Source organism: Camelina sativa, chromosome 17, assembly GCF_030686135.1.
Source record: "Camelina sativa cultivar CO46 ecotype springtype chromosome 17, ASM3068613v1".
Classification (NCBI taxonomy): domain Eukaryota; kingdom Viridiplantae; phylum Streptophyta; class Magnoliopsida; order Brassicales; family Brassicaceae; genus Camelina; species Camelina sativa.
In genome coordinates this window covers 21114154-21126854 of record NC_141896.1, presented here as the reverse complement: position 1 = coordinate 21126854, position 12701 = coordinate 21114154, and the positions used below count along the sequence as shown (strand labels likewise).

General features: G+C 33.3%; 1 protein-coding gene across 1 annotated transcript; it reads right to left on the bottom strand.

Moving 5' to 3' along the window:
* Positions 1-7674: 7674 nt before the first annotated feature.
* On the bottom strand, positions 7675-9836 carry LOC104757460 (berberine bridge enzyme-like 8). Its single transcript, XM_010480202.3, has 2 exons — positions 9059-9836; positions 7675-8763 (listed from the first exon to the last, which is right to left on the bottom strand). Exons 1-2 carry the CDS (start codon positions 9792-9794, stop codon positions 7808-7810), a joined length of 1692 nt encoding a protein of 563 aa, XP_010478504.1. The 5' UTR covers positions 9795-9836; the 3' UTR covers positions 7675-7807.
* Between the last annotated feature and the right edge of the window lie 2865 nt (positions 9837-12701).

The following is a 12701-nucleotide window of genomic DNA, read 5'->3' as shown; positions in this document are numbered from 1 at the left end:
AGCTCCCCTTGAAGAAAAACGTTCTTGACATCCATTTGACAGAGCTCCCAAGAGAGGTTAGTGGCCAAGGACAAGACGACCCGAACTATATGGAGTTTGGCCACCGGAGCAAAGGTGTCCGTATAGTCAAGTCCATAGGTTTGAGTGAAGCCGCGTGCGACCAAGCGGGCTTTGTAGCGCTCGATCTCTCCAGTGCTAAGATATTTAATAGTGAACACCCACTTGGAGCTGACAGCCTTTTTACCTTTAGGGAGATCAGCCTCGTCCCAAGTTCGATTCCAGATCATAGCCGCCGTTTCATCGTCCACCGCATCAAGCCACTCCTTATATTGCTTAGCTTCCTCGTAGGTTTGAGGAACAAAGTGCTCATCAAGCTTACCGAGGAAGGCAGCGTGATCCGAGGAGATAAGGTCAAGCGAACACACGACCTGAATAGGGTGGGCGACAGCCTGATTGTTATAGTAGACTTGTTGATTCTTTAACCTTTCACTGCGCCGAAGTGGTGGTGGAGATGGTGTGGGCTGGCCTGTCTCAGCTGTACTATTGTCAGGTGATAGATCAGGTGTTGTAGTCAAGGCTCCTGCGGATTGTGTCTCTCTTGGCTTTTGAATAGTGTCCTCCGAACGGGAAGGAGAAGCATCATGAGTTCCCGGAGGTTCCGGTAATATTGTAGGCCCATTGGAGGGTGGTTTTGGTAGAGACGCCTCAGGATATGGTGGTTTGGTGACGTCCAAATGGTCAATGAGGAACCGCAAGTTGGCCGCCCGGTCAGTATTGGAATGAGATAAGTCTTTTAGGCCTTCCCAGTCCTTCTTATCATAATACCCTTGTTGTTCAAGAAACTTCACATCTCTAGAGACTAGTGTGCGGCCAGTGATCGGATCGTAACACTTGTACCCCTTCTGACTTGTTGAGTAGCCAATGAACATACTTCTAGTGCTTTTGGCCTCAAGTTTATTTCTTTGTTCTCCGGGCACTAAAACAAAACAAACACACCCGAACAAGTGTAAGTGATCAAGAAAAGGTTTAACTTTGTTTAGTACCTCATAGGTTGATATGCCATTTAAGACTTTTTTTGGTGTCCGATTGATCAAGTAGCACGCCGTCATGACCGCATCCCCCCAAAACCACTTAGTGACATCGTATGAAACATCATTGACCGAGCCACCTCCATCAAATGTCGATTCTTCCTCTCGGCCACTCCATTTTGTTGAGGCGTGTATGGACAACTAGTCTGTTGGAGGATTCCATGCTTAGCTAGGTGCTCTTTGAGTTTGTGGCTTGTATATTCACCTCCATTATCCGATCTTAGTACCTTTATTTTTGCATTAAATTGATTAGTAACATAATTCTGAAAATTGACAAAGGCATCATAGACTCTATCTTTAGAGGGTAACAAGGGAAGCCAAGTATATTTAGATTTCTCATCAATAAAGGTCACAAAATACTTGTTATTATCCCTAGATAGGCATGGAGATGTCCACACATCAGAATGAACTAAATCAAAACAATGTTCATAAATAGTACTTGATTTAGGGAAAATAGTCTTGCAATGTTTACCAAGGATACAAGACTCACAAGTGGAGTTATCAAACGAAACATTAGGCAACATTAATTCAAACGCACGAGAGTGAGGATGGCCTAATCTAGCATGCCACACATCACTTAAACTACTACTAAGATTTGAAGCAAAAGAAAAGGAATTAGAAGGACTTGAAGCTTTCTCTAGGACATAGAGATCTCCTCTACCATCTCCTTCTCCAAGGACTTTTCCACTCTCAATATCCTGAAAATATACACTATTAGGTCCAAAAATCGCATAACAATTCAAATCTTTAGTAGCTTTCTTTACCGATAAGAGATTCGAAGTAAATGAAGGCATAAAGAAGGCTTTAGAGCTTTTATCAAATAATTTTAGTTCTCCTATTCCTTTAACATGTACTCGATCTCCATTAGCTATAATAACATTACCTAGTGCCGGTTTTATGTTGTGTATAAGACTAGGGTTACTAATCATATGGTGAGAAGCACCCGAGTCAACAACAAGCGAAGTACTAGGTTTTGAAGCAAAGAAAGTGGTACCGGAGTCCTTTAGTGCGGCAATGGACTTGATGAGGGCCTCTAGGTCCGATTTTCTCACCAAGTCTCCAAGGGAAGCTGCCATGGCCGTGGCTGCTGCGCCTCCTTGATTCGATGCTCCGGTGCCTTGTCCACTTGGTCCTCCTTGCGATAGGTTAGCCTTGAACTTTGCCGGCTTGAGATGTGGGTGAAGGATCCAACATTTGTCTTTCAGATGGCCCCTCTTCTTACAATGGTCGCATACCATCATTTTCCGGTCCTCATGCTTGTACACTCCCTTGTTAGCTGTAGCCAAGTCCTCCTTACCGCTAAACAGGCCTAGCGACCCTTGCTCCTTTTGAACTTGAGAACACACATCTTCAAGGGTGGGAAGCTTGTCACCACGGAGGATGTGCTTGATAAGGTCGTTGAACGCCGGATTCAGAGTGAGAAGGAGACCGAAGACCTTCTCTTGTTCCTTTCTCTCGTTGAGGATGGCCGGATCTATGGTGCTTGGCCGAAGCATCTCTAGTTCGGCCCAAAGAGACCAAAACTTGCCGAAGTGCTTTGTGAACTCCAAGTCTTCTTGGTGAAGACAGTTGATAGCCTTTTTGACTTCAAACACCCTGGTCAAGTTAGTCACGTTCCCATATACGTTCGCAAGTGTCTCCCATAGTTCCTTGGCCGTCTCACAGTAAGAGTATGCTTCAAGGATCGATGCATCAAGCGAATTCTGAAGAATGGCAAGCACGGTCTGATCTTCTTGGAACCATTTGATTTCCTTCTCGAGTTCAGCCTCCTTGTCTTCTTCCTTTTCTTCTTTACTGTCGTTCTTGGTGGCTTTCTTGGGGAGCTGGTTCGTTTCAACGTGAATCCATAGTCCCTGGCCACTCAACGCGGTCTTTGTGGTTCTTTTCCACAACAAATAGTTGGCCCCTTTTAAGACCACCGGAGTAACAATAGGTTTGGTAGTGTCCATGAGCAAGATTTGCGAGAGATAGAGAGAAAGGACTAAATATGTCGAGTAGCGAGTATAAAACAAGAGTATACCGAGAATAGAGAAAAAGATTGAGAAGAGAATAGAGTATAAAGAATAATAAGAGTAGGTTTAGATAATCAAAGATCGAAAAATTGCTCTGATACCATGTTGGCATTTAAGCGGAAGAGGTTGAGAAGAAGAGAATTGTGGGCAAGAAGAATAAGAGAAAAGTTATATTCCATAAGTATATCTTACAAAGGTTTACAAAAGTCTATTTATACTAAACGAAACTAGGGCTACACTCTTTACAGCCGATCGCATAAGAGATAAAGAAAGAGAATTGGTTCTTCCCAAGAGTGAAAGCGACCCCTCCTTGTTTCCTTAAACGAAGCACAACCCGTGACTCTTCTCTCTCTTCTTCTCTAACGGCTACAAGGAGGATCTCGAACCTTCTCATGGGCTTTAATGCAACCAGGCCTCCTCACTACTCTATATATTTGTAGATGACTCGGCCTTATAGCATAATTGTACGGACGCTTTTAGCATAGTTGTACGGACGACCAATACTTATTCGGACTAGCATAATCACTTGTCAATAATCACCAGAATCTATTCGGTTGGTACGTGAAGATGGCTGCTAAGTTGAGGTTTGTTTAGTTTTAGCAACCAGGTGGAATCTTATAGAATAGTCATGTGGTCGATGACATCCATTTTGTTTCTCCTTTACGTTCTTTGTTTTTAATTTTGTGTACCAAATCACTTTGTGTGACCTGTATTTGTAGGGTATATTGTAATTTTCTCTGTTGAACAAATCGACCCTGCACATATTTGGATAAAATAAATTGTTTGATTTCAAACCAAGAAAAAGGAATTGACAATCTGCAACAAGTTTTCATTCTATTAATGTGGTTCATTTTTACAATTATATTTTCTGTTTTTTAGTCTTTAGAATTATGGTAAGATTATTATGTTATTTGTCAAATTACTGATGTTACATACTTATATTTGAAATCATGTGTAATTGCGAGTAATTGTATAAACTAAATAATAAAAAAATGCAGTTGTAAATACGACAACAATAAGTTTTATAATGTACAAAACTCATACTAATTTCCTCTACAAAAAATCATCTCTATATTATTATTATTTTTTAAAAATTAATATATAATTTTTGTAGAACGGGTTAATTATTTTATTTACTTTTATACGTTAAAATTGAACTTAAATTATTTAAACAAATAACTATATGAATCTTGGATTTAAATATATCAATGTTAAAAATGTTAAAAAAAATAGTAAATAGTTTTTATTAAGATTAAAATTATATTGTTCAACCATTGTTTGTAAAAAACAATAAATTTTACAATTTATGTTGTCTATTATGTAATTATTTAAAAAAACATTTTACTGTATATAAAATATACAGTTCCAAAAATGTAAAAAAAGAAATTCTTTAACATACCACAATTTTAGTTTTTTTTTTCAAAAATACCACTTTTAATTAATTTTTTCAAAAATATCACAAAAGACATGTAATCAGTTATTTTCAAAAGAGTACTTTGAAAATTTTGGATATTTTCAGAAACAATTAAATAGTTTTTTTTGGATAATTTCAACTAACTAAATAAAAAGTAAGTAGAGAATTTGTTAAAAATGCCCCTTTTGATATACCCCTTTTCAAAAATACTCTCTTTTCTGGCCATTTTTATTTATGCCCTCTTTTAATTTTTAATGACCATTTTACCCTTAGATGAAAATTATTTTATTCAATAAAAAGAAAAACAAAATTTTCCCGCCAAAAAATTTCCGACATATTTTCCCGCCAAAAAATTTTCCCGCCAAAAATTTTTTTGTCAAAAAACTTTTGATAAAAAATTTCGAAAAAAAAAATTTTCCCGCCAAAATTTTTCCCGCCAAAAAAAATTTACAAGTTTTTTAAAAGGTTTTATAAGGTTTCTACCTTATAAAAGCCTTATAAACACCTTGTAAAGGCTTTTACAAGATTTTTTAAAGAGTTTTAAAAGGTTTTTTAAACAACTTGTAAACGCTTTTACAAGATTTTTAAAAGGTTTTTAAAAGGTTTTAAAAGGTTTTTAAAAGGTTTTCAAATGGTTTTTAAAAAATTTTTTAAAAGGTTTTTAAACACCTTCTAAACCCTTTTACAATGTTTTTAAAAACCTTGTAAAAGTTTTTATAAAATTTTTGAAAGGTTTTTAAACACCTTTTAAATGCTTTTAAAAAGTTTTTAAAAGCGTTTACAAGGTGTTTAAAAACCTTTTAAAGCATTTACAAGCTTTTTAAAAGTATTTACAAGGTTTTTAAAAGCGTTTACAATGTGTTTAAAAACCTTTTAAAAACCTTGTAAACGCTTTTAAAAGTTTTTTAAAAGCATTTACAAGGTTTTTAAAAGGTATAAATTTCAATATTTTTGGCGGGAAAATTTTTCGATTTTGGCGGGAAAATTTTTTCTTTTGGCGGGAAAAAATAATTTTTTCGGGAAAAATTTTCGATTTTGGCGGGAAAAAAATTTTGGCGGGAAATTTTTTTGGCGGGAAAATATTTTCGATTTTGATGACTGTACATTCTTGCTGTCACTCAAAAAGGGTAATTTGGTCATTTTGTATATAAAGAGAGGTAGTTTTAAAAATGGTCAACATGAAGGGGTATTTTTAAAAAGAGATATGGAAAAATGGGCATTTTTGAGAATGCCCCTAGAAACAACCAAATAATTTCATGGTCTCTCTACGAAATTTTATTATACATTTTTTTTCTTAACAAACTTTTGTTATCCCCTATATATTAATAGAAAAGCACACTCTTGAGAAAGCCAATGTGTCGTTGCTAGAGAACTCAGTGCAACTTTTAGCAAAATACCTTTAAATTTTGAGAATTTGTTAAAAATACCCCTTTTGATATACCCCTTTTCAAAAATACCCTCTTTTCTGGCCATTTTTATTTTTGCCCTCTTTTAATTTTTAATGACCATTTTACCCTTAGATGAAAATTATTTTATTCAATAAAAAGAAAAACAAAATTTTCCCGCCAAAAAATTTCCGACATATTTTCTCGCCAAAAAATTTTTGAAAAAATTTTCCCGCCAAAATTTTTTTTGTCAAAAAAATTTTGATAAAAAATTTCGACAAAAAAATTTTCCCGCCAAAAAAAATTTACAAGGTTTTTAAAAGGTTTTATAAGATTTATACCTTATAAAAGCCTTATAAACACCTTGTAAAGGCTTTTACAAGATATTTTAAAGAGTTTTAAAAGGTTTTTTAAACAACTTGTAAACGCTTTTACAAGATTTTTAAAAGGTTTTTAAAAGGTTCTCAAATAGTTTTTAAAAAGATTTTTAAAAGGTTTTTAAACATCTTGTAAACGCTTTTACAATGTTTTTAAAAACCTTGTAAAAGTTTTTATAAGATTTTTAAAAGGGTTTAAAAGGTTTTAAACACCTTGTAAATGCTTTTAAAAAGTTTTTAAAAGCGTTTACAAGGTGTTTAAAAACCTTTTAAAAGCATTTACAAGCTTTTTAAAAGCATTTACAAGCTTTTTAAAAGCATTTACAAGGTTTTTAAAAGCGTTTACAAGGTTTTTAAAAGCGTTTACAATGTGTTTAAAAACCTTTTAAAAACCTTGTAAACGCTTTTAAAAAATTTAAAAGCGTTTACAATGTTTTTAAAAGGTATAAATTTTAATATTTTTGGCGGGAAAAATTTTCGATTTTGGCGGAAAATTTTTTTTTTGGCGGGAAAAAATATTTTTTTTCGGGAAAAATTTTCGATTTTTGGCGGGAAAAAAAAATTTTGGCGGGAAACTTTTTTGGCGGGAAAATATTTTCGATTTTGATGACTATACATTCTTGCTGTCACTCAAAAAGGGTAATTTGGTCATTTTGTATATAAAGAGGGATAGTTTTAAAAATGGTCAATATGAAAGGGTATTTTTAAAAAGGGGTATGAAAAAAGGGGTATTTTTGAGAATGCCCCAAGTAAGTATTCAACGAGATATTTGTGGTGAAAGAGATGGTAAACGTAAGGAATAATTGCTACCTAAGTAGTTATGATTATTAAAGAAATCATTTTATGCAATAGTAAAAGTACCATCTCTATATTTATAGAACAAAATCTCTATTTTAGAATCATTATTTGGAAATTTTAGGAAACATTTTTTTTAATAACATGTAAATGATGTCATTTATATAAAAGAAAATATGATCTTATAGAAAAGAACGTGTAACAAACGGAAACGGGTAATTCAAACAATAAAAGTAATTATCTAAGCTATTCCTAATCAAAAAATAAGATGAGATCATAAAATTTAGATAATTTAATTTAATTGGAACTTTCAAATATAAAAAATGGATAAGATACAGGAACATGTTGTATGCCGAAATAGTACTTAGAAGACATTAAGAGTCTCAACGGTACAGCACGGAACAAAATCATTTAACAAGTAACGGAGAATTCAGGTATATTGTCTCATTTTCTTACCCAATCTCAATTAATAAACATCGTCTAACGAGTAATCATTTAAAAGATGGAATGGGACGGTACATGGAACAAGACGGAATTGGACAGATGGGACGAGAAGAAATGTTTCCGTTCTAAAGTAGATACATCTAAATTTTATATGCACAATAATCCAAACTGAAATATGATATTTGAATTTAATATTTTATATAAAAAGTATTTTGTGCGTGCTGTAGCACGGATTACTACCTAGTATATAATCATTATACAACAACACACCAATTAACCAATAATAATACACTTACGGTAACACAGGAATACTCTGTTCATTCCTAAAGAAATTACCACTGTCAACTCTAGTCTTAATCTTGACCAACCTCTCGAAATTTCCGGCAAAATATTTCTTACCGTAACGCTTGCCTTCAATGTAGCTATTTATTTTCCCATTGTGTGAATTGATCCCCAAATCAACATCACGATAGTTAAAAAACGATTGTCTTGGGTTCTTGGAAACAAAAGGAGTCATGAACCGGTACAACTCCCTCGTCAGTTCCATGTACCGGTCGGTTAACCTATCTTCTCTCCAATTCGCAGCGTACTGAATCTTCCAAAGATTCCCGGCTCTGTATGGGAACGGAGTCGCCGTCGATGATATCCTCCACATTGCACCACCGTATGGACTGAAAGTCATCGTGGGAATTTCAAGCTCGATCATTTTCTTCCAAATTGATTCTAAACCGGTTCTTGAAATCGGTTCACGTACGTAATCTGATTTCCTCTTGAGGTAGTTCACGGGTTGAATCCTTTGGAGTAGAACTTTCTCCGAAGAATCCACTTGGATATTTATCCAGAATAGCGCAGACTGGATCCAGCTTGTTTCGGTACAGTCTGACCGGACCAAACCTAACTCTGGGAATCTCCGGTTTAATATCGACAGAAGCGTAGTTGTGTCTCCAAGAAACATAGCTATGAATGTTGCCCTGACGGTCTTTTGAGATGACACGGTGCCGTTTACTACGTCAATGATTGTTCTTATGTAGAGCTCGTCGGGAAGCTCCGGTGCGACATGTTGCCACCGGTGAACTATCTCCGTCGCGTTTTGCTCTAACGTCCGGGAGATTCTGAATACAGTGACGTTTTCAGGGACTTCGACGAGGTTTATTTTGTAGGCCAAAACGACTCCGTAGCTACCTCCCCCTCCTCCGTTTATTGCCCAGAAGAGATCTTCTCCCATTAATTTTCTATCCAATATTTTTCCTGAAAATTTTCAAATATACAAGAGATATATAATGAGAAATATACAAGAGATATATAATGAGAAAATATTTATGAAACTGTTATATAAATATTCAGGTAACTAAAGGAAGTGTAACAAACAAAATATAGTTATGTCTAATGTTTAGGTGTTGTCTAATTCATTTTAAGTTGACGGGAGTTTGACAAAAATAACTATTCTAATTAATAAGTTCGGTTGATTATAGGATCTGTATTGACAGTTTGATACTAGAAAATTTAGTTAGCATATAAAATAGCTAGAGATATTGGATTATACCATTGACATCGACCATTCTTGCATCGATGGTGTTATCTACGGCGAGACCATATTTTCTCATCATGTTACCGTAACCTCCGCCGCTAACATGGCCACCGACACCAACTGTTAGACAAACTCCAGCGGGATAAGCGAGGGTTTTGCTCTTCTCCCATATATAGTAATAAACTTCTCCGAGGATGGCACCGGTTTGGACCCAAGCGGTTTTACTCGCCGTATCAACATCAACTGAACGGAGATTAAACATGTCGAGGATGAAGAACGGTTTGCCAGAGTACGTAACGTATGACAAGCCATCGTAGTCGTGGCCTCCACTTCTGATCTTCATCTGAAGATTGTGGCGTTTTCCGCAAGTAACCGCGGCTTGCACGTGGGTTTCATGTGTTGCAGCGATGATAAGGAAGGGTTTTGGAGTGTTGGAGGTGTTGAACCGAAGGTTACGAATGGTGGCTTCAAGTACGGAGGAGTAGGAGCCGTTTCCGGCGAAGAACACGGCGGGAGAGATGGGATGTTTAGGGTCAGAGTTTGAGGTTAGGCATTGTGTGAACGTCTCCGGATTTGCTAATGATGAGCTTGATTCCGATATGAAGACGACGAAGAATAGTAAAAGAACTAGCGTAGTTCTTGAATATTTCATTTTTAGAGATTGAACGTCGAAGTAAAGAAAAAACAAATGATTTGAGTTTCTGAATGTCGTCGAGGATTTTGGGTTATTTATAACTATAGAGAAGATCATGGCATGACGCCAAAATATTACACTAGGAAAAGATGTCCTAAAGACTCTGATGTAGTGCAATATATTCCAGAATTTATATTTAAAATTTGAAGAATACCAATACTAGTATTTTTGAAGTACAAATTGAAAATAGTTTTTTTTTATTTTTCAGAAAAAATTACATTCTATGCCATTATTTATATCTATCCAAATAACTTTCAAAGTATTTCTCTCTACTATCCATATAACCAAACACAATTAATAGATAAATTTTAACGTTAATTATAAAATTAAAATAATCCATATAATGTTCCTATAAACTTTGTTTGAATTTATTTTCTAATTGTTTTGAATCATAGTATAATGCACAAGTTATTAAAAATCTTAACTTTTCTTCATATATTGTGATTTAGACATATATTACTCAATTATTATAAAAAGTATGGATTTGACCTCCATATCTGCTAAAATAAGGATGATTCAGATTCATATTATAAATAATTTCAAAATGAATCCAAATCTAAATGAGCATGAAGCTTCACTTGATAAGCATATAAATTAATTTAGAGTTTGTATATAGTTTAATTCAAATTTTTAGTTGAACTGTTTAATCAATATAGTAAATTTTAAACATTTAAAATTATATTTTAAACTTGTTTTACTATTTTTAATAACACTAATATAAAACATTTTGACTCGGCTGATTTAATTATGATTGTTTGAAACAAAAATTGATTTGCCGTATATTGCAGATTAAATCCTATTGGTGTATACAATTAAAATCACATGTTTGTATCCTGTAATAACATACTAGGTAACAATCCGCACATAGTGCGGTATTAAATAATTATTTATTATTTTTACTGTAATTTTTATTTACAAAATTTATTATATTTATGGGTAATTGATATATTTAAAATTTGATTGTGTAGTATATATCTATAAAAAAATTTGTATAATAATTAAAATTTAATCCGTGAGAGTTATTATAATATCAATCTTATATTATTATATCATATGAACAAAGGGTTCTTAAAATTCATTTTAAAGATTTTATGAAAATATAATTAAAAAATATAATTAAGTTAGAAAGATAATATAAAAATTTAATTTTGGGTGTTAATTGTATTCTTGTAAAAATATAATGGTAAATAAATGTAAATATTTTTAAAAGCTGATGAGAAATAAAAGAAAAAGTGTCCTGAGCTCTGTAATGCTGACACCTCAGCTTTTTTGTCAAAATGTTCATCTATTAATATATAGGGGATAATTAAAATTTAACCCGTGATAGTTATTATAATATCAATCTTATATTATTATATCATATGAACAAAGGGTTCTTAAAATTCATTTTTTTAAGATTTTATGAAAATATAATTAAAAATATAATTAAATTAGAAAGATAATATAAAAATTTAATTTTGGGTGTTAATTGTATTTTTGGAAAAATATAATGGTAAATAAATATAAATATTTTTAAAAGCAGATGACAAATAAAGGAAAGAGTGTCCTGAGCTCTGTAATGCTGACATCTCAGCTTTTTTGTCAAAATGTTTCTCTATTAATATATAAGAGATAGACTATAATTTACCTTTTGTCTTTTATTAGACCAAATTACATATCAAATGCCAAGTATGTTTTATGTAGTAGTAGTTGACTTGACGTGAAGGTTTAGCGCTTGCTAGATCTATTAGATGAATATTGACATATTGTAATGGGATAGTTTTGAATGCAACGTTGTGACTCATATTAATTATTTGAATCTGCAACTGTTTTGTGAAGTTCAAGATTTGTGTATACTATATTATATATTTTGAAGTGAATATAATTTTAATTCTTACGCTAAAAATAATTTACTCTTAATTAACTGTGACATAGAATTCGAGCTGAGGTTTTTCTAACTATGTTAAAACTCAGGACAGATAATTACCTGTCATACCTGATCAGTTAAATCAAATTCTGAATAAACTTGTACTAATGTTTTTTTTCTTTCTAACTACAGAAAGATAAAATCCGTAGGCTTTGTTGATCAAATGAAAGATAGAGAGGTCGTATACGTAAAGTATGTGAGAACCCGTATAAATGAAAGAGAAGCATAAATAAGCTGTCCATGAGTCCCTTGTACAAACACGAAACAAATGTTTAGAAATTAAGATTCAATCCCGGCTTAAAAATGCTTGCAAGTGCATTTTGTTTCATCGAAGTGTTGTTTTACCGTACGAAAGCAAAGATGTTGACGAACGCAATTGTAGGAGGAGAAGTGCAAATCTCTCACAAGTTATAAAATTTTTATTGAAGTAATTCTATAAACGGAAGAATTAAAGGATCAGTTCGTCTAGTCGGCTAATCTAATATTTTTCTGTGACGGCGAGACAAATTTATAATAGAATGGTGCACGTAAAGACGATGATACCATGCATGCGTCCTTGTGTCGTAATAACTTCAGCAATTTTCTACAAAACTGAATTTCACTTTTCCGCAAATGTATATATATATATTCTTATATGTACCAATAATTCAACATAAAGCATAACTTTTTGTGTTGGGAGATGAGATCGACCGATATTAAAGACATACGGTTGAGAAGGCTAACCGATATTATAGAAATCATGAAGATCAAGAAAATCACTAAAGTATTATTTATATTTATATATAGTTTAGAATAGGAAATTATAGGAGAATTCATATATTGTAACACTATTCTTAACAACGTCTAATAATAATTCTTTCTAATAACCTTTGTGTTCTTAGTTCTTACTCTCATAATTTTATCATGGCAGCAGAGCTATAGGCACATACAAAAAGTTTTGTTCGTTTCTTGGCTGCTTACGGTTACGGATCTATCATAATATGAGAACCTTAGCTTGATCTTGTACCTATAGGTTAGGGGGTTTTTTTTTTCTGTTTTCGTAACGATTAAAAAAAAAA

Coding starts and splice junctions, on each gene's coding strand:
- LOC104757460 (XM_010480202.3), bottom strand. CDS start 9,794: ATGATCTTCTCTATAGTTATAAATAACCCAAAATCCTCGACGACATTC. Junction 8,764..9,058: donor AAGAATGGTCGATGTCAATG/GTATAATCCAAT, acceptor GAAAATTTTCAG/GAAAAATATTGGATAGAAAA.